We start from the raw sequence: 20,509 nt of genomic DNA, 5'->3' as shown, positions 1-20,509 counted from the left end.
CCCTGCCCCAGCAAGTGGGGCTCGCCCTCGCCCCCCCACTGTGGGTAAGTGGGCTTAGCTGCTGCCTCTGAATACCCTCACAGGCCTGATTTGGGGAGGCTGGAGCAGGGACATAGTATCCCCGGGGGAGCCTGGAAAACAGCAGTCCTCCAAGGGGGCACAGGAAGATGACAGTCAAGGCTGAAGGGAGCTGGTGGGTGCGGGGGCAGGGAGGGGGACAGCGAGCGCAATGGACACAACACAGATGAACTTGAATCAAACCATTTATTTCAGTTCAGGGCGGGGCCCCACCATCATCACTTCCTAAGGGGGCGGGGAGTGGATAACTGAAGTCCCAGGAGCGACCTTTGAGAGCTGAGCCAGCTCCCAGGGTGGGGCAGCCCCTGAGGGGTGCAGGCGGCTGCCTTGTGTGTTGAGGGCAGAGTTGGGCGGGGCCTGGGTTCCCCCTGCTGATGGGTGGGCAAAGGCCCGTTTCTCCACCCCCCTACCCCAGGGAAGAGGACAGAGGGTGGAAGGGGTCTTGGCAGCCCCCCCCCAGGGGACCTGGGAGACCCCCTTAGTATCTGAGCTAACAGGGCTAGGGGCCCAAGGGTCAGTTGTCCTTGGTGGTCAAGGAGAGGGCCCTAGTGAGGTGCTAGGATTTCTAAGCCTGGAATGACAAAAAGTACCAGAAGGCGGGACGGTGTGGGCAGGCCCCAGGACCAGCCTCGGGCACGAAGCCCAGCACCCTCTGAGGCCTGGTATGTCTGGTCTATAGATGCCGAGCTGCCTAGGCCCAGCTCTGCCCCGTGGTGCACTGGTTCTACACTGCCCGGCCTCTCCGTCAGGGGGGTCGGGGGTGGGGTGCTGGGGTGGGGGTGGGCCTAGTGGCCTCACGGTGAGAGCAGCAGCTGAATGAGTTTCTGGAACTGTTCCCGGTGCTCATAGATATAGACCTCCGTCTCCCACAGGGCATTGACCAGCACTGTGTCGTTGACTTCATCCAGCATGATGTCTGTCCCCAGCTGGGGGTTCAATCTGTCTGGGTCAAGGAGGAGGGGTCACCCCCGGAGGCTCGGCTTGCCCAGAGCCAGGGCTGGGGCGGGCTTGGGGCATGGAGCAGCCGCCTGAGGAGGGGGGAGTCCACACCAAGGGCTGTGGGGGTTAGTTCACTGGGTCTGGCCAGGCCTGGCCACGGGGCTGGGGCCCAAGGTCGGGGGCGCATGCCGGCTGAGACCTCACCTGAAGTACTGGATGTCCACCATCTCACACCAGGCTCGGGCCCGGTCCACGGCCCGCCCATCCGGATCCGTGCACTGGCAGGAAGCAGTCTCCGTGAGCATCCCACACACCCTGTACCCACAGACCCTGCCTGGGGATCCCCAGGTTCTAGTCTGGCTTAGCCACTCCCCAGCAGAGTCCCCCTGCCTGGGCTGCAGTGACCGTCCGGGCTGTGTCACAGAGGGGGTGGTCTGTGGTTTTCTCAGGTGGTTCGGCAGCACCTGACTCGGGGGGAGGGGCCAGGGCCTGAGCGGACAAGGCTTTTGTCCTCTGAAATTCTGGGCCTCCACATGCAGCCCTGTTTGAAGCGGGGGGCACCCGCAGTTAAAAGATGCTTGAAAGCCCTGGCCTGGAGATGGTCACGAAGGGCCCCTGCCGGCACTGAGACTGAATCGGGGACCCCCCGCCCCTGAGCTGGCTCACGAGGTTCAACAGAGCCTCTCTGACACCCGGGGTCCCAGGGGCTGAGACCCAGAGGGAAGAGGCCCTGGGGAGGGGCCATACTCACACAGTCCACCACCATCTTGCCCAGTTCCTTGGCCCCAAAAACAGTCTTGGCCAGCTCCCAGGGGTTGCTGGGACGGAATACATCCACACAGGTCACAGGCACCTGTGGGGACCTTCCTGTCCCCAGAGAGACCACGATGGAGAGCTTCTTCACCTTGCTGCCCTGGCCCTGTTGGGGACAGGACAGGGGTAGTGAGAGGAGGTCTTCCCGCCAGCGGACCCTTCCCCAGGCGGCAGAAACAGAGCCTGTGCTGTCCTCTCTTTGGCTCCCCAACGACCTCTGCTGCCAGTGTGCTGGGCGACCTCGACAAGTCCCCCCTCCACGCCCCCATCCGGGTCCTCCTCGCAGTAGGACGCGACTTAGAGGATGATTGAAGACCCTCCCCATCCAAATCTTTGAGCCCTCCCTTTTCCCAGAAGCCTGCCCTTCCCTGTCTGGCCACTAGAGGGCGCCTGCCTCTCTGACAACCACCCCTGCTGTATGTCACCCAGGGGCTGCGTCCTGGGCTCCCTGATGACCACAGTGAGACCCACAGCCAGCGAGGATGTGGCACATTAGGGGTCAGGCACTGTCCTCAACATGTTATGGAAAAGCACGTGGGCGCCTCACAACAGTCCCCATGCACGTACCATCAAGCCCCCGTGTGGTGGCTGCAGCCCAGGCAGAGCCAGGCCCCAAACCCTGAGGCCGTCCGGCTCCGAGGCCTGAGCCCGCGTCCCAGCACCTCTGCTGGTACACATGGGCCTGGCCGCACCTCTGTGCTCAGCTACTCTGGCTAAGCCCCCTTTCCGTTCCTCTGATCACTGTCTCTGCACGGTCTCCTCCTTAGAGGCCTCCTCCACGGGCCCTCGGTGAGCTTCCAGGTCTCCCAGCACAGGCTATCCTCCTCCTGGGCTCCCACACGGTCCTCTATCACAGCACCCCAAGCCCCTGGAGGGGCGCGTCCTTGTTTGCGGACAGCCCTGCTGACACAGGGCGAGCGTGTCCCTGGGGCTGGGCAGGGTAGCCAGCACTGCGGCGGCATCTACTGCGGTGCCTGCTGCTGTCCACCTTCGCCACTCGGTCCAGATTGGGCCTCAGGGTTCCTCTGCTTAGCAAAGAGCTCTGGGCAGACCCCCACCCTGCCGCCAAGCAGGTTCAAGTGTGAGATAAAGCTGCCGTTCAGTGCGCCAACGAAGGAACACGCCAATAAAAGCCATTTGCTCTCCTAGGAGCCAGTCCTCGGGAAGATCTGCTGAAACGGTGGTGGCTACAGGGGACGGTCGCGTCCAGCCCCTCTGACTCCAAGGCACTCTCACCTTGCGGATCAGGTCCTGGTTGTACTCATGGATCTCGGTCATGGCATCCAGCGTGGGATTGTTGGCCAGCAGCCCGCCGTCCAGGAAGCGCCCATTGGGCCGGAAGTAGGTGGGGGCCGCCCCGCTGCTCCGGGCAGCTCGCCACACCAGCTGCTCTGGGGGGAGGGAAGAGGGGGGCCCAGTGGCACAAGGGGCTGGTACAAGCCTGGGTGTGCAGGAAGAGGTCGAGAGGCTGGGGACTCTTCTGGAGCGGGACCTGCGGGCCACCTCTCTGGTCCCCCTGTCCTGTCTGGCAGGGTCCAGCTGAGCCCGAAGGCTCCCCAGTTCGGCGTGTCCTCAGCTGACACGGACACAGGGCAGTGCACAGGATGGGGGTGGGTTCAGGGTGCCCACGACTCCCCCCTGCCCACCCTCCACGCGGCCTCTCAGGCCGACGGTCTCCCACAGATGCAACAACCATGGTTTTCACCTGAGGGCTGGGTGGGAGGCTTCAGGTTGATATTCTGGCTGAAGCGGGGTTCCCGCTCGCACTCTGGAGCCTCGTAATTCCGGAAGAGGTGAAGTTCAGCGGGTTGTCGGTCCGAGAGCGTCCCTGTCAGCATCACCCTGCAGGGCAACAGAGAGCAAGACAGCGGACTTACCGGCCCCTGCAAACGCCCTTTGGCAGGTCATCCGAGCTACGGAAGGCCTGATCCTTTGACCCATCAGTCCTCGTCCTGGGAGTTCATCCAAAGACATTTTCAAGTGCCGTGGGAGACGGGCACACGCAAGGCTATTAACAGCAGCATCGGGGGATAGAACCAACCACCGGGAACAGCTGAAATGTCCATCAAGGGGATGGTCCGAGGCATCGCGGGTGCCCGACTCCATGGGGTCTGTGTCACTGCGGAATGGCTGAGACTATGTAGTGATAGGCGGTGAGTGCCAAGGTTCACGGTTAAGGGCACAAAGTAAGGTTTAGAACAGAGTGTGGAGTATGCCACCGTTTATTTAAAAACAACCCCCACCCCCTTGGGGTGCCTGGGTGGCTCCGACTTCAGCTCAGGTCATGATCTCACGGTTCTTGGGTTCGAGCTCCACATTGGGCTCTGCTTCAGAATTCGTCTCTCCCTCTCTCTCTGGCCCTCCCCTGCTCACTTTCTGTCTCTATCTCTCAAAAATAAATAAATGTAAAAAAAAAAAACCCCAAATCCCCCAAAATTGATGTACCTACTGGCTTGGTCAGAAGGACCCATGAGCGGAACCTAGGAGCAAGAGCCGCCTCTAGAGTAGGGGGCAGCGTGGTGACTACAGCTCACAGACAGCAGTGGGAGGAGCCTTCTCACCGTGTCACCTCTGATACTTCAGTGTTCCACCGTGTGAGTCTATAGCCTATTAAAGAAGGCTCTTGGGGCGCCTGGGTGGCTCAGTCAGTTAAGCCTCCGGCTTCGGCTCAGGTCAGATCTCACATTCGTGAGTTCAAGCCCCATGTCAGGCTCTGTGCTGACAGCTAGCTCAGAGCCTGGAGCCTGCTTCTGGTTCTGTGTCTCCTTCTCTCTCTGCCCCTCCCCCTCTCATGCTCTGTCTCTCTCTGTATCAAAAATAAATAAAATATTAAGAAATTCTGGTGGTAACCAGTGGTGGGTTACCCCATAATATGAAAAAAAAAAATAAAGAAGACTCTTACTTGTCTCAGACAAGACAAACATCCTTAAATAGTGTGGGGAGTGTGTACGGGCACAGCCCCCACCCGGAAGCTAATATGTACTAAGATCTTGCAAATATCCTGGCTCTTTGATCTGAGAATTCCATTCTGGAAAATCTATCCTAAAGGAATAATCTGAGCTATAGTAAGAGGTTCTGGCATAAAACTATGCATTGCAGTATAATTTATTACAGTAAAAAATGGACTGGGCTGGGGCACCTGGCTGGCTCAGTCAGAGGAGCCTGCGACTCTCGGTCTCGAGGTCATGAGTTTGAACCCCATGGTGGGCTAGCGATTATTAAAAAAAATAAACTTAAGAAAAAATAAACGGTAGCAATAGGAGGGGTAGGTAAATAAAATGTTTTGCACCCATTCCAAATGTGCTGGCCGACTAACAAAGAGATATGTTTGCTATGTTGTAAAGAAAACACACAAGAAAGGGAATAAAAACTCTGCTTCTGCATAGGAAAAATATATTAGTTTTCCATTTCTGGGAATACTGTGGAAAATTTATTTGAACCTCCCCACTGAACAAAAAGTGAAATGCTGGAAAAATTAGTTTTAAAAATCCTGGCTGCCTCAGATGGTTCAGCGTCCGACTTCAGCTCAGGTCACGATCTTGCGGCTCATGGGTTCAAGCCATGCACTGGGCTGTCTGCTGTCTGCACAGAGCCCACTTCAGATCCTCTGCCCCGCCCCATGCTCTCTGTCAAAAATAAACATTAAAAAAAGAATAAAAATAAAACACAGAAGACCTGACAAGACAGAAAGGAAATTCCAGGGTAAGCTCTGAGGATAAGCAAAAACCCAGAGAGATAAGTGAAGCACAGACCCAGGTTTGACCTGAGGCAGATACCGAACTCAGTACTTCTGAGCCTCAGTGTTGATGGCCTCGTGCGGCTGGGAGACAAAAGTCAAAGCCCAGGGCCACCAAAATCTCAGGGTCTAATGGGAGACCCCCAAATTAGGTTGGGACCCCAAAGGATTACACTCTTGGGTAAGGAGGAGCCAGAAATAAACCTGTCCCTTTCCTACCCCAGAGCCTGTGAACAAAGTTGTCTTGGCATTGGATAAAGGAGAGAGAGAGAGAGAGCTAACCCTCCTGCAGATTTGTAGTCTAAATTCATATCACCTCAGGGACTCCCCAAACCTGCATGTCAAAAATTTAGTTTTAGTGGCCCTAGACGGTAGGGTACTTAGGTACCCGAAAGACACAACAAACACTCTGGAGGAAGATACTTACATTCTAGGTCACAAAGAATCTACGCATATGATTTTTCCACACTAAGGAACACCACACAGTAAAAAAGGGAGGGGAGGACACACAGTGAAATAAAATGTCACAACTGAAAACCAGTATAAACCAACATGAACAGTAAAACATACCGACAAAGACCACAGATATTTGAGTCCTTGAACAAAGATTATAAAACAGCCACGCTTCCTACGTTTAAAGAAAAACATTGTGTGATAAAAATCGTCTGGGAGTAGGAAACTATAAGTAATGACCTGGAAGAATTGAAGAGGAACCAAAGAGAACGTCTAGAAATTTGAAAAATAAAAAAGCAATAGGATAAAAGTAAACCAATGGATAGGTTAAGTGGACACTTAGGTAACGCAAAAGAGAGAATTAATTCGTTAATTGGAAAATAGGTAAGGCATTGTCTGGAGCACCACAGAGAGAGGAAGTTGCTAGAAACAGACGACAGAAAAGGTCTAGCGTATGACAAACTGGGGTTCCACAAGGAGAGAAGAGAGAAAATTAGGAAGAGGCAAGGGTTGAAGAGATAGTAACTCAGGATTCCAGAACTGAAGAGAGTCAACAATCCAAAGATTCAAGCCTAATACATCCCATGAAGGATAAACTGGGAGTAATTCATATCGGGCAGAAGGCACGTGGTCACAGATGGAAGTCTGAGATGCAAAAGAGACTGGTGCAAAGATGTCACACACACACACACGCACACACACACACACGCACACACACACACATGCACATACACACACACACGCACATACACACACACGCACATACACACACATACACACACGCACACACACACATGCACATACACACACGCACACACACATGCACACACACACATGCACGCACACACGCACGCACGCGCACACACACACACACACACACGCACACACACAGCCAATGGTGTGCAGGAGCCAGCTAATCCTGGCTTGTAGGAACCTATTGCTAAATCCCACCAGGTGGTTATTGAATAGTTAGTAACTTGAAATTGGCCACGGTGGGAGTATTCATGCTATGGGAATTAGCAAACACTATAAATCAGGGCTTCTTCCCCCCCGAGATCTGGTTTACCAGCACATTACTGGATATGTCTAAAGGATAAATATAAATGAAAACCAACTTCAAAAGGTAATAATAATGTTTTGTGAGGGTTAAAAAAAAAAGGATGGAATTAACTTATTTTCAAATCCTTGATTATCTGAGGGGAGGGTAATGGTATCCATTAAATTAAGGCTTTCGTAAATGAAATATGCACTAAGAAAAAAAGAAATGAGTGCAACTATTTCAAACTATGGGGAGGGAGGGATATAATGATCAAAATTATTCAGCAATTCTAAAAGAAGGCAAGAAAGAGAGAAGAAATGCAGAACAAAATAGGATGGTACACATCATCCCAAATAACCAGTAATTATACAAATAAAAACGGGCCAGCCATATAAACTGTCAGATTAACCACATGAACCTTCTGAGAGTCAAATCAATCAACTAAATCAGACTTAACTAGTTATCTTAAATCAATATATTACTATGCATTTAAAACCTATAAATGGACTAAATGCTCTAGATGAGAACAAACAGTAACAGATTAGATTAAAAAAAATTCCCACTATAGCCTATTTACCAAAGATATCTCTAAAACCTAAGGATTGGGGCCCTTGGGCAGCTCAGTCGGTTGAGCGTCTGACTTCGGCTCAGGTCATGATCTCACAGATTGTGGGTTTGAGCCCCGCATCAGGCTCTGTGCTGACAGCTAGCTCAGAGCCTGGAGCCTGCTTCAGATTCTGTGTCTCCCTCTCTCTCTGACCCTCCCCTGCTCATGCTGTCTCTGTCTCTCAAAAATTAAAAAACAAACAAACCCATAAAACATAAAGATTCAAAGAAAGTTTAATTAAAGGATGAATGCAGATCATCATACAATTATAAGCAAAGAAAGCTGATGTCACTATATTGGTATGAAGACAAAACAGGCTTTAAAGCAAAAAACATTCCTAGGATAAAGAGCTGTTTCATAATAAAAGATGCCAGTCACTAGAAATATATGTAAAAATTTAAATATATATGCACTTAATAGCACTGTGTCAAAATATTGAAAGAAAAGTTGTCAGCACTAAAGGGCAAAAGGGCAAGTTCCCAGAGTAGAAGATTTCAATATGTCTCTCTCAATAATCGATAACATTAAGTAGACAAAGAATTCTTAAGGATATAGAATACCTGGACATTTTTATTTTATTTTGTTATTTTTTTTATTTGAGAGAGAGAGTGTGCATGTGAGTGGGAAAGAGGGGCAGAGGGAGAGAGAGAGAGAGTCTTAAACAGGCTGTAGACTGAGTGTGGAGCCTGACGCATGGATTGATCCTACAACCCTGGGATCATGACCCGAGCTGAAATCAAGAGTTGGATGTTCAACCAACTGAGTGCTCCTGGAAATTTTAAACATTTCTAGCTGGTGTGACTTAATCAATTTGTGCAGGATCCATATTCTTTCAAATTAGACGTGGGACATTTATAAGAAATGACTGTACAAGTCCACAAATCAAGTCTTGACACATTTTTAAAGGCTGAAGTCATACAGAGCATATCCTCTGGCCATGAAGCAATTAATAACAAAAACACAACCAGAGAATTCTCTAAGTTTAGAAATTGAGAAATGTATTTTTAAGAACTTATGATTAGGGGCGCCTGGGTGGCTCAGTTGGTTAAGCACCCAACTTCATCTCAGGTCATTATCTGTGGGATCACAGTCTGTGGGTTCAAGCCCCACAATGGGCTTTATGCTGACAGCTCAGAGCCCAGAGCTTCAGATTCTATCTCCTTTTCTCTCTATCCTTCCTCACCTCACGCTCTCTGAAAAATGAATAACCTTTAATAAAAATTTAAAAAAAGAACCTATGATTAAGAAATTATAGTGAAAATTAGGAAGTATTTAGAACCAAACAATCATAAACCTGCTTACGAGATATCATTAAAACAGTTCTTAGAGGGGCACCTGGCTAACTCGTCAGAAGAGCATGCAACTCTTGATCTTGGGGTTATGAGTTCAAGGCCCATGTTGGGTGTAGAGGTTGCTAAAAATAAATAAACTAAAAAAAAAAAGGTCTTAGAGAAAAATGTTTAGACTTACACATATGCACACACATTATACAGTTGAACAGAAAGTTAAAAATCAAGGAGTTAAAAAATAACAGCGAAATAAAACCAAAGAGAGTATAAGGAATAAAAATAAGAGCAGAAATAAATGAAACTAAAACACACACAAGAGAGGACTAATAACTGTCCAAGAATTGGTTTTCTGAAGGACCAATCCAATGGAAAAAACTGTGGCCGAACTGATAAAGGAGAGAGGTATCCATAATTATGACTGAAGGGGCCATCACAGCGGATGCTGCAGACATTAAACAGATTATAAGAGAATATTCTGACAACTCTATGCCAATAAGTTTGAAGATCTGATGAAATGGACATCTTCCTAGAAAAACAGAACCAAAACCAAGTCAAGAAGATGTTTAGAATATTCTACCATTAAAGACACTAATCCCGTCATCAACAATCTTTCTTGAAGCCAACTCCAGGCCTTGAGGACTTCCCTGGAAAATTCTACTGAACACTCCGGGAAGAATTAAACCTTTATTAAACGAATTTTCCAGAAAATAGAAAGTGGGAAACACTCCCTCAAAACCAAAACCCAGCAGCTCCCAAATGGGAAAACACAGTCCTGCTCCCTCAGGAACATGGGATGCAAAATATCAACCAAATATTGTTGGGGTGCCTGGGTGGCTCAGTCAGTTAAGCGTCTGACTGGGTTCAGGTCATGATCTCGTGGTTCGTGAGTTCAAGCCCCATGTCGGGCTCTGTGCTGACAGCTCAGAGCCTGGAGCCTGCTTTGACTTCTGTGTCTCCCTCTCTCTTTGCCCCTTCCCTACTCACACTCTGTCTCTCTCTCTCTCTCTCAAAAATAAGTAAACATTAAGAAAAGTTTTTTTTAAAAAGAAACAAAAAGAAACCTTAAAAATTAAATAAAAGTAAACAAAATATTCTGAGCCAATGGAACCCCTCAGCCCTCTCTCTGTACAAGGCACCAGGCCCTGAGAGCGGGAGCTAGGAAAGGTGCCCATGCACTGTGTGAACAGCAGCGTTATCTGTAATACTCAAAAGATGGAAACAACCCAAAGGTCCATAACAGATGAACGGACAAACGCAGTGTGGTGAATGCACACAGCAGCACATCATTCAGCCTTGAAAAGGAAGGAAATTCTGACACATGCGACAACTTGGGTGAAGCTCAAGGACATTACGCTCAGTGCAAGGCGTCAGCTGCAGAAGGACACATACTGTGTGGGCCCCTTACAGGAGATCCCTGGAGTCGTCAAAATCACAGAGAGAGAAAGTTGAACGGCGCTTGCCAGGGGTTGGGGGAGAGGCCAGTGGAGAGGTGCTTAATGGAACAGAGTTCCAGTTTTGTGGGATGGAAGTCTGGGAGGTCAGTGGGATACCAACCAGTGAGTATCCTGGACGCTCACTCAGCTGCACTTTGGATGAGATGATACATTTTATGTTATGTATATTTGACCACAATTAAACATTGTAAAATGAACACGAGGTATCCCTAAAAATGTGTACATTAGAGCAACATATGCGTAAACGTGTGGTCTACAAAACACAGGAAGTACCTGAACAGATACGAACCCCCGATTTCTCTACAGAGAAAATTCTAAAACCGCATTGAGAAACTTCGAACAAACAGAATGTGTTTCTATATTCTCTAATTGGAAAGCTCCGCGTTTCCAGATGTCCTTTCTCCCCCCACCCCAAATACACTTACAGTTCAATGTGATCTCAATAAAAATCCCAGTTGGATTTGATATTCTGGAGAATTTGACGATCTGATGTTACCATTTACCCGGAAGCCCAAATAGCAACAAATAACCCTTGAACCAACGGGCCAGGTGCTTTCTAAATAGTAACCTTTTTCCTCCTCATGAAAACCCCCAGGAGGCAGGTAGTACATTATTTCTATTTTTTTGAGAAGAAACTTGAGAGTACTTGCTCTTTTTTTTTTCTTTTTAGTTTTATTTATTTCGAGGAAAAGAGAGTGGGGAAAGGGCAAAGAGAGAATCCCAAGCAGGCTCTGCACTTTCAGCAATGAGGCCGATGTGGGGCTCCATCTCACATACATGATATCATGACCTGAGTTGAAAAAAAAGAGTCCGATACAGGGGCGCCTGGGTGGCTCAGTCGGTTAAGCGTTTGGCTTTGGCTCAGGTCATGATCGCACAGTTTGTGGGTTTGAGGCCCACATCAGGCTTTGTGCTGACAGCTAGCTCAGAACCTGGAGCCTGCTTCAGATTCTGTATCTCCCTCTCTCTCTCTGACCCTCCCCTGCTCACACTGTCTCTGTCTCTCAAAAATAAATTAAAACCATAAAAAAATATAAAAAAAACCCAAAAAACGAGTCAGACGCTTAATGAACTGAGCCACGCAGGAGCTCAGGGCACTTGCCCCTAACCACTTCTCCATGGTGCCTCCAAGAACGGCCATGATACCCTTGAAGACAGACACGGTGGCCGCCCTGTGGTCCCAGATCCTGGGAAAGCTGGAGAACGGAGCTCTGTGGCCAGGGCATGGGCACAGGCACCCAGCCCACGGAACAGAACACAGAAGCAGTGGAGCAAGGAGCGCCAAGCCACCACTGCGGAAGCGCAGCCTGTAGACATGGAGGGAAAGACAGGCTTCTTCACGGATGAGGCCGGGGCAACTGGCTATTCACGTGGACAACATGAAATTGCGTCTCCCCTCACACAAAACTCAACTCCAAATTGGTAAAGACCTAAACGTGAAAGGCAGATCTAGAGAGATCTTTGACTAGACAAAAAAATCGCTTCCCGCCTCAAGCTTAAGGAAGGGTTCTTGAACAGACACAAAAAGCACAAACCATAAAAAGAAAAACAATGATAAATTCTACTACATTAAGAACATCTGCTCATCAGAGATGCTGGGGTGGCTCCGTTGGTTAAGCGTCCGGCTCCTGATTTGGGCTCAGGTTATGATCTCTTGCTTTGTGAGTTTGTGTCATGCGTCAGGCTCAGCCCTGGTGGCTCAGGTTCTGCTTGGAATTCTCAATCTCTTCCTCTCTCTCTCTTAGCCCCTCCCCTGCTTCTGCTCTCCCCCACTCTCTCTCAAAATAAATAAAGAAACTTAAAATTCATTCATCAACAAAACGCTGTAAGTCTATATAGATTTCAAATCTATATATCCATCAAAGGACTAGTTTTCAGGATATAAAAATCACTGGGGCACCTGGGTGGCTCAGTTGGTTGAGTGTCCTACTCTTGATTTTGGCTCAGGTCATGATCCCAAGGTCATGGGATCGAGCCCTGCCCTCCAGCTCCACACTGAGCATGGAACCTGAGATTCTCTCTCTTTCCTTTTGCCCCTTTCCCCTGCTCATGTTCTCTCTCTAAAATAAAATAAAACAAAATAAAATAAATCATTAAAAAGCTTCCGAGCCCTTCGGGATTGTGGGTTTGAGCCCCACATTGGGAGTAGAGATTACTTAAAAATAGATACATACATACTCAGAAGTCTCTGGACCCCCAAATCCCACAACCCCATTTTACCAAAAATAGGCAAAACATCTGAACAGGAACTTTACAAAAGAGGAAATGCAAACAGCCTCTAAACATATACAAAGGTGTTCAACTTCCGCAGTAAATTAGGACAATGACAATTCAGGCCACATGACGACACCACCTTAGTTAGACCCCTCCCCCAATATCTGTAAAGATAAAAATGTTTGACAACAACAGCCAAACGTAAGCAAGAATGCAGAGTGAGAAGAACTTCAAACATGGCTAATGGCAGAGAAAACAGAAACCACGCTTTGAAAAAAAGAGTTGGTCAGAATCTAACGGCTGAGGCCATCCATTTTCTGAGTGGTGGGAACGTGTTCACCCGTGGGCCAGAAATCAGGTCCCAAAGTGTCCACTATAGGGCTCCTCCCCAGAGGTTCTAAGTGGAAGGTACTAGGTACTAGGAGGCGTAAACTGTGGGCATCGCCATGCAGTTCACCCAGCGGCAGGGGCCACGCTGACAAACGTGACATGGACGGAGGGAAGCAAGAACATAAAATGAGTCCGGCCAAGCCCAGAGACAGGCAAGACTGAAACCACGCTGTTCCGGGCTGCAGTCACAGGTGGTGAAATGGTAGGAGAGTCCAGGAAGTCCGAGTCACAGCAGTCGGGAGGACAGCGCCCCCTGGCGGCAGGGCAGGAGTTGTCACGGGGACGGGCACCTGCTCAAGGGGCTTTTGGACTTGGCTGGTGGTTATGTGGGTGTTTGCTTTATAATTATTCACTGAACTGGTTTATGTACTTTTCTAAACGTATGTTCTAGTTCACCGTTTAAAAAAAGGAGCAAAAATGTCTAGGATAAAATATATTAAAATGTTTAAAAAAAAATAGTTATCTTCAGGGGCGCCTGGGTGGCTCAGTTGGTTAACCACCCGACTTGGTTTTGGCTCAGGTCACGATCTCACAGTTAGTGAGTTCGAGCCCCAGTTAGTGAGTTCAACTGCGGAAGTTGAACACCTTTCTATATGTTTAGAGGCTGTTTGCATTTCCTCTGCCTGGGATTCTCTCCCTCCCTCTCATTCTGCCCCTCCTCTGCTCTGTCTCTCAAAATAAATAAAACTTAAAAATAAATAAATAAAAACAATAGTTATCTTTTGGGTTTTACTACATGGATGAGATTTTCCTTCTTTTTTACTTTCTGTATTTGCTGGATTTTCTTAAAAGACTAGTTATTATTCTTAAATGAAAAAAGAAGAGGGGGGAAGCTTTATTATGAAAAGAACTCCTCCCTAACCTTCTAGAGCCTCATTCATAAGTTACTTCCTCCAGGAAGCCCTCACGACCGCCTGGCCCTCAGGCCCTCAGTTCTCTCTCTCTCTCCTCCCTACCCACACCCCTTCCCCACACAGTCAGTCAGCTCGTGAACACTGTTCAGTGCCCAGCTCTGGGGCAGGCACTGTGCCGGATGCTGGGGCTACAGACCAAAAAAACACAACAGGTGGCCATGCTTCTGCCTCAGGGAGCTCAGGCCCGGCAGGTAGACAGATCCGGAAAGCTGGGCTGTAGCTCTTCTGGAACTTCTCAAGCACGTGCAGCCTTGCATGGCTGTCACTTTTCAGGTCACTTATCCCCCACCCAGACTGCAAATGATGCACCGCCCCCCTTGGACAGGGGCGCACGGTTGAGGGGAGGGGGCAACAGCAAACGCGGGGGGAGGGGGTCCTCGAGCGTCCTCTGGAAGCCTCTGGTTCACTTGGGAAGAAGCTTCTCGCCACCCTGGCCCCTCAGCTCTAACCAGACCAGAGGGTGAGTCCTCTGCCCACCCCCCGACCCTCGCCCAGGAACAGCCACGGCCACGGTGCTCCTGTTGCAGACTTACTTGGGTTTCTTGACGTCAGTCATCTTGGTGTGCTCCCCAAACTCGCGCTTCAGGAACTCCTCCAGGGGCCCCGACTCGTAGGGCCTCGAGCCTCGGAACACCTCGTCTTTCATTCGGAAGTACACGCCCCGCATGTAGGCCATGGACTTGCCTAGGAACAAGGTCGGGGTGACACGAGGGCCACACCGACTGCACAGAACGGCAGTGGCCAGCAGGCAGAGGGATGGCAGGAGGGGACCGGGTTTACTTAGCCCCTAACCAAGCTTGGGCTTCTGGGCCCCTCTGCTCGAGAACTTTCTGCAGAGGCAGAAATCCCCTTCGGCAGCCGGGAGCCTCTGCGTGTAATTCTGTGTTCCCAGTTTCATACTGTTTTCCTTGAAGAGCGCCCCGAGAGCGAAAGGGCTTGTGAATGGAATCTAGATCCCACCTCATCTGACTCAGAGTAGAAGGGCCAGCCCTGCCCGTGGGCCTCTTGAGGACAGGCAGGAGGGGCAGGCCGCACCTCGCCCGCGGCCTGTGCCGTGCAAGCAGGGGGGCTGCGCAGAGGAGGGTGAGTGCCCAAATGAGACGTGCACTGGCTGACTTCTCGAATCTCTCCCATGGCCCCCGGGAGTCTAAAGAATGAAGTGACCCCTTCTGGGGGAGGCCGGGACCTCCACCGTGGACCTTATGCCCCGCCAAGCGGAGGCAGATCTGAGATGGCTTTGCTCTCATGGAAGGCAGAACTGGGGACCAAGGAGGGGACGTGGGGCCCCTGATGCCAGCAGTTTGCTGACTGATGATCCTCCTCTTCCCAGAGCTCCACGGGATGCTGCTCTCAGCTGCCTCCTGAGCTGGCCGTCCCTGACGCTTCAAACTGCTGGGCCATGGCCCTCCTCACACAGTGAATACCCAGGTACCTGCGGTTTCCCCAGGGGACTGGGGCTCCCTGAGCTGGAGCCTGGACCTGACTCGGCCGCGTCCCCAGTGCCCAGCACAGGCGTGGCCTGGGGGCAGGAGCGGCCTCTCCTGGTGCCTCCAGGCGCTGGGGCAGGGTGGCAGGCCAGGGATGCCAAGGCAGAGGATAATTCTCGCTGGGGCGGTTGCTGGTTCTGGGAGGGGCCCCCATAGGCAGCATCACGCAGCCCAGAAAGTTCCACAAAGGGGACAATGCTTGTGTGGAGACGAGCTGCCCAGAGCCTGTCTGTAGGGGAGGCGCTGCAGTGAAAGGCTCTGTGGCCTTGGGAAGTGCAGGGCTGAGAGTCTAGGGAACTGTCCCAGCCCCGGCAACCCCATGGGTGGGCTACGTGACTTGGGGTCACCTCTCCTGCCGGGGACTTAATTTCCCTGGGGGTAAAATGAGACGTGCTGGCCGGGCCTCTGGCATTCTGTGGCTCTGTGGCTCCTCATCCCTCAGACCACCCATGCCATCCACCATCAGTACGGTTTGCCTTGTTTCTAGCAGGTTCTGAGGCCCTGCAGTGCCTGCCTCATAAGGCTACGGGGAGGAGTCTAAGGCAATTGATATAAAAATGGTTCCTACACTGAAAAGCAGCTCCTTCTGTTCCCCATGCAGGGCAGGGCACCAAGCCCGAGCCCACCTCCAAGCCCTTCTCTTCCCAGCCTCAGACCCCAACACCCTCACCACCCCCCCCACGAAGGGCTTACAGGCCTTCCCCTTCCCAGTGACTCTCTTTGCAAAGCTCTGAAAAAAAGCTGAGCCTAATTTGAGGGCAGATCCCAACTCTCCCTCCCCCGGGGCCCTGCCCCCACCGCCCAGGAGGCTGCCCTCACTGTGCAGAATGGCCAGGGCCAGGATGCCTCCCGTGCTGGTCCCCGCCACCCAGTCAAAGAGATCCTTGGTGGCGACACCCGAGGCCTTCTCAATGGCGATGAGGAGCTGGATGATGACCAAGCCTTTCACGCCCCCTCCGTCCAGGCAGAGCAGGTGGTCGTGGCTGTGGTGGGGACAGGAGTGGGAGAGAAGAGAGCCCATTACAGCCCAATACCTCACGTGGGCCTGTGTCCCTGAGCATCTGTGAGCATGTGAGACAAGGCGCCGGGGAGCTCCAGTGCTGCTGGGCTTTTGGGGGAGAGGTGGGAAGGGGGAGCACAGTCAGTGAGGAGATAAACGGATAGCATTTCAGGAGGGGGAAATGCAGGAATAAAGGGAGGGGCCAGCAGACCCTCTCCCGCCAGGTTTCGGTCTGGTAGCATTGAAATTCCCAGTCCAGGGCCTGACCGGAAGCAGGTGCCTGAGAAAAGTCTGTTTGGATTAAACAAGGCTGGGGGAAGGGCTACCCTGTAGCCAGGAGCAGGGGTGGAGAGAGAGGAGCAGGGCAGGGAGGAAGCACCATCTCTATGCCAGGAGCTGTGAGGGGCTTTCACCGGTGGGAAGTCACTTAAACGTCCCAACCCCCTTGGAGGCAGGCGCTCCCTGCTCCCTGTGCCCCTCAGTGAAGGAGCGAAGGAATGAAGCTCAGAGGTTAGGTGACCATCCAAAGTCACAAGATGGGGAAGTGATGAGGGCAGACCCAGAAGGGGGGTGGGAGGGGCTAGGGGGGAGGGTATGCTGACTCCTGGGTCACCTGCTCGGGCGACAGGCCCGGACACGTCTCCCTGGGTCCTGCCCTGCCCAGCTCCCTGCTCTATGGCCTCCACGGTCAGTGCTCAGACTCAGACCTGGTCTCATCCATCCATCTCGGCTTAAATGTCACAGCCAGAGAGAAGGCTGCTCTGATGCCATCAGCCCCTTGCTGCAGAGCACTTCTGCCTCCCATAAGCAGGGGGCGGGGTGGTTTGTTCCCTCGGTCACTTTCTTCCCCAGGGCAAGGACCACCTTTCCAGTGCCCTCGGGAAGCATCCAATAGACTAGCCAGTAAATGGAAGAGGCCTGGGTGGCCCACCTCCAGGGTTCTCTTTCTGAACAAGCTGCCCAGCCTTGCAGCAAGCCCAGAGCGGGGCAAGGGCTGCTGGGCTGTCACTGGAAGCCCTCAGGGACCAGAGAGGCCAGAACAAATACCAAGAGACCCTCCTGAGGACGCAGGGCTTACAACGGAGACATCAGCCCACAGGGCGCGACGCAGAGCTACGTGGCTCACAGCCTTTAGTGGGGAGGTCCCCACAAAGCTGTCCTGAGGGTCGCCTCAGTCCCTCCTCCAGGGAGAGGACTCAGGCTGCTGCAAACCGTCAGGTCCCGCTGGAGAATCTGCCTCCTCTCTTACTGGTTGGGACATGCCAGTCCTCCCTCTGGTGCCTTCCTCAGCCCCCTTCAAGTGTACACGTGTGTACATGCGGGAAGTGCAGTGGGAGTGGAGAGCCAGAATGCTGATGCAGCGGGTGGAACCCCCACAGTGCACATAAGGGGTGGCCTTGGGGAGAGTAGGACATACCAAGGGGAAGCTGACCCTTCAGGCAAGGCGGGGCAGAACCACCTGTTGCCACGGGCTGGCCCTAGGAGCTGGGGCTGTGTCTGTGGACAGAGAGTGTGCCCTGTGGGGGCCGGCGCTACAGATGTGGTGGCAGCAGAAAGGGCCCGGATGCGGAAGAGGGGGGCTAGAGTCGCTGCTCTGATACTCACGGTGTGACCTTGAGCAAGGCGCTCCACCTCTCGGGGACTCAGGTTCTGCCTTGCGAAACAAGAAACCCACTCCCTCCCTAGGAGAGCTGTTGGGGACACAGGGCGGTCATAAACGGAGAATAAGAAAGCACAGGGCAGATGGAGCGCAGTCGACTGCACACGCGTCCGTGCTGGGAAGTGCGGAGCTGGCAGGCACTGCTCTTGAGGTCCCGAGGACTGCCCTCAGGGACAAAGGCTTCTGCTCTTTGTGCCCATCCCCCAGGCCTGCCTCCAGGAACCAACCTGGATGTACAACGGGTGCTGGGGAGTCCGCCTGCCCCACCAGCTCTGTGGAGGGAAGCAGGGCAAGGGAGCCAGAGGGGAGCATCGCAGAGGGGATCTGGATCTGGGTGACCGCCCCCAACAAACCAACACAAGGTCAGGAGGGAAGGGACGGCCAGCTCTGTCATGTAACCCGCAGCCTGCACGGTCGCTGAGGAGAGAGCAGACCCGGGCTCTCTGAAGACCCAGTCCCTTGGCTGTGAACTACAGAGGCCGCAAGCCAGGTCATAGGGCCATGGTGCGGACTAGACGACAGCCCCAGGCTGCTGGAGGGCACCAAACAGAGGCCTCGCCACCCCCTCCCTCCGCCCTCCACTTACGTCCGCTTCTCGTCCCTCATGGAGTTCAGGATGAACGCTGGCTTCCGGGCCCGGGAGATGTGCACGATGTCCTGCAGTTCTGCGAGGCACAGGGCAGGGGGGGCTGGGGCCACGCAGTGCCAGGCCCCTCCCCCCAGTCCCATGGGCCCTGAGAGCAAATCTGGAGCTGAGCCCTCACCATGCTGGCCTGAGGGGGAGCACCTTGCCCCCCGCCGCCAGGAAGGGCTCTTTGTCTCAGGATGCAGCTGAGCCAGAGGCCCCTGGCGCCTTGGGGTGAAATGGGGTAGAGTGCAGAGGGGGGCTCCTGCTCTGGGAAGTACCCCTGCCCCCGCCCGGCCAGCTCCCAGATTCTCCGCAGTGCTTTCCCCCAGAGCCCCAGGGCACAAGCACCCCTTCCGTGTCCTGCACTTTTCAGCCCACAGAGCGCTTTTTCAGGCATTGGGCAAGTGTAGCTGCTGACAGCCACCATCACCAGAAGCCTTATTCCCAATTTACGAATGAGGCTCAAAGAGGCTACGTAACTCGTCCACGGTCATTTAGCCAAAAGGAATGAGTCAGGATGCTCCTTGGGGTTTAAACCCATGAGCGCAGGGAGATCACCAACCACTCTTCAGACGCTGCTTGCCCTCACCCCAGGTCTGGAACCTTCCTCAGCGGCCTCTCAGAGCAACTGCACCCACCACTCTGCCCATGTTCTCCTCTGGGCCGGAGCCCGCCCACCCGATGGACTGGCGCCCCCCAGGCGCGGGCCTGGCCCGGCACCGCCATGCCATCGGATTCTGAGCGCCCTCCCCACCACTGGGCAGAGTCTGGAAGCAGCAAAGCAAGAAGGCAGGCTGCAAGGCAGTGGGTCTCCGCTTCACCAGAGCGAGTGGCCAGCAGGGGAGGGGAGACAAGCGGAGACTGGCCTGGAGGTGGTGGCCAGAGCGCCGGGGGGAAGGTGGCGAGGATGGTGCGTGTGTCCAGGCAGGAAGCTGAGAAAAGGGCACCAGAGCTACAGCTAACTCGGGGCCGGCCGGGCTCTGCAGCCCCTCCAGGCCCAGGGCATTACCCATTGGACGCTGCGCCCCAGGCCCACCATCCGGCCTGGCTTGGGTGACTGCCTGCCTGCAAAATTGAGAGATAAAGACGGGATTGGGGGGGCAAGTCCTAGACGGGGACGGGCAGGGGAGCAGAGAGGAGGAGCCGTAAGGACTAACTGTGGCCGCTGGCTCTGTCTCTTCTGGCTCCTGGCTGGGCCGGGCTATCCAGGCTGGAGGTGCTGGTGTGTGGAAGCTTCTACAGCAGGGGAAACAAAGGCCACCTTGCCAAGGACTGGTTTCCGACTGCCCTGGTCAGGGCACCCTGCTCTCACACAGCTAGGCCCTGGTTGGGTCAGCCCACGGGAAGCCCAGAGAAGGGACCCCATCTCCTTGGGGGCCATCTCCGGGGGAACCGAGGACACCTAGGGGCAGATGCAGGTTGCCTGACCATGTTCAAAAGCCTGTAGGTCACCAAAGGGCCAGCAGGGGACGGACACACAGGCCCCAGGCCTGACTGAGAACCGGCAGGGAGGCAGACACACCCCCTTGTTGAAGCCAGAGGGCCAGGAGCGCTGGACCCCAACAGCATTCATCACTGCCCACCCTGAGCTTCACAGAAGAGGCCGTGAAAGTGCTCACCTCACAGGGGCCACGGGGATGCCCAGACCCGGGACCAGAAATGGACTGGGGCCATTGGCCAGGGACGCCCCCCACCCCAGGCCTCTGGGCTCCATGGGCGCGGCCACCCCCAGAGGCTGACAAATCCTGCCTCGGCCTTCCTTGTTCCTTTCAACTTCTACCCTGGGCCCCCGTTTCCTTCGGATCAGG

At 53.0% G+C, this 20,509-nt stretch overlaps 1 protein-coding gene across 7 annotated transcripts in view; it reads right to left on the bottom strand.

The window, feature by feature from the left end:
- Window positions 1-245: 245 nt before the first annotated feature.
- The window catches only part of PLA2G6 (phospholipase A2 group VI), a 58,916-nt gene continuing 38,652 nt past the window's right edge, over window positions 246-20,509 (bottom strand). For 5 of the 7 annotated variants that reach the window (XM_029953505.1, XM_029953510.1, XM_029953507.1 and 2 more), the window contains 8 exons: window positions 18,660-18,738; window positions 16,233-16,396; window positions 14,460-14,610; window positions 3,536-3,672; window positions 3,067-3,221; window positions 1,769-1,936; window positions 1,222-1,295; window positions 246-1,017 (listed from right to left, as the gene is read on the bottom strand). In XM_029953505.1, the coding sequence (XP_029809365.1) occupies window positions 873-1,017; window positions 1,222-1,295; window positions 1,769-1,936; window positions 3,067-3,221; window positions 3,536-3,672; window positions 14,460-14,610; window positions 16,233-16,396; window positions 18,660-18,738 (1,073 nt within the window). In that variant the 3' untranslated portion in view covers window positions 246-872. Of the gene's footprint in view, window positions 1,022-1,221; window positions 1,296-1,768; window positions 1,937-3,066; window positions 3,222-3,535; window positions 3,673-14,459; window positions 14,611-16,232; window positions 16,397-18,659; window positions 18,739-20,509 lie in introns of those variants that run through there. The other 2 variants (XM_029953509.1, XM_029953511.1) reach the window with 2 other exon arrangements.

The sequence above is a fragment of the Suricata suricatta genome, chromosome 10 (assembly GCF_006229205.1).
Source record: "Suricata suricatta isolate VVHF042 chromosome 10, meerkat_22Aug2017_6uvM2_HiC, whole genome shotgun sequence".
Taxonomy (NCBI): domain Eukaryota; kingdom Metazoa; phylum Chordata; class Mammalia; order Carnivora; family Herpestidae; genus Suricata; species Suricata suricatta.
Note: the sequence above shows the minus strand (reverse complement) of the source record. Positions and strands in the feature narration are given on the sequence as shown.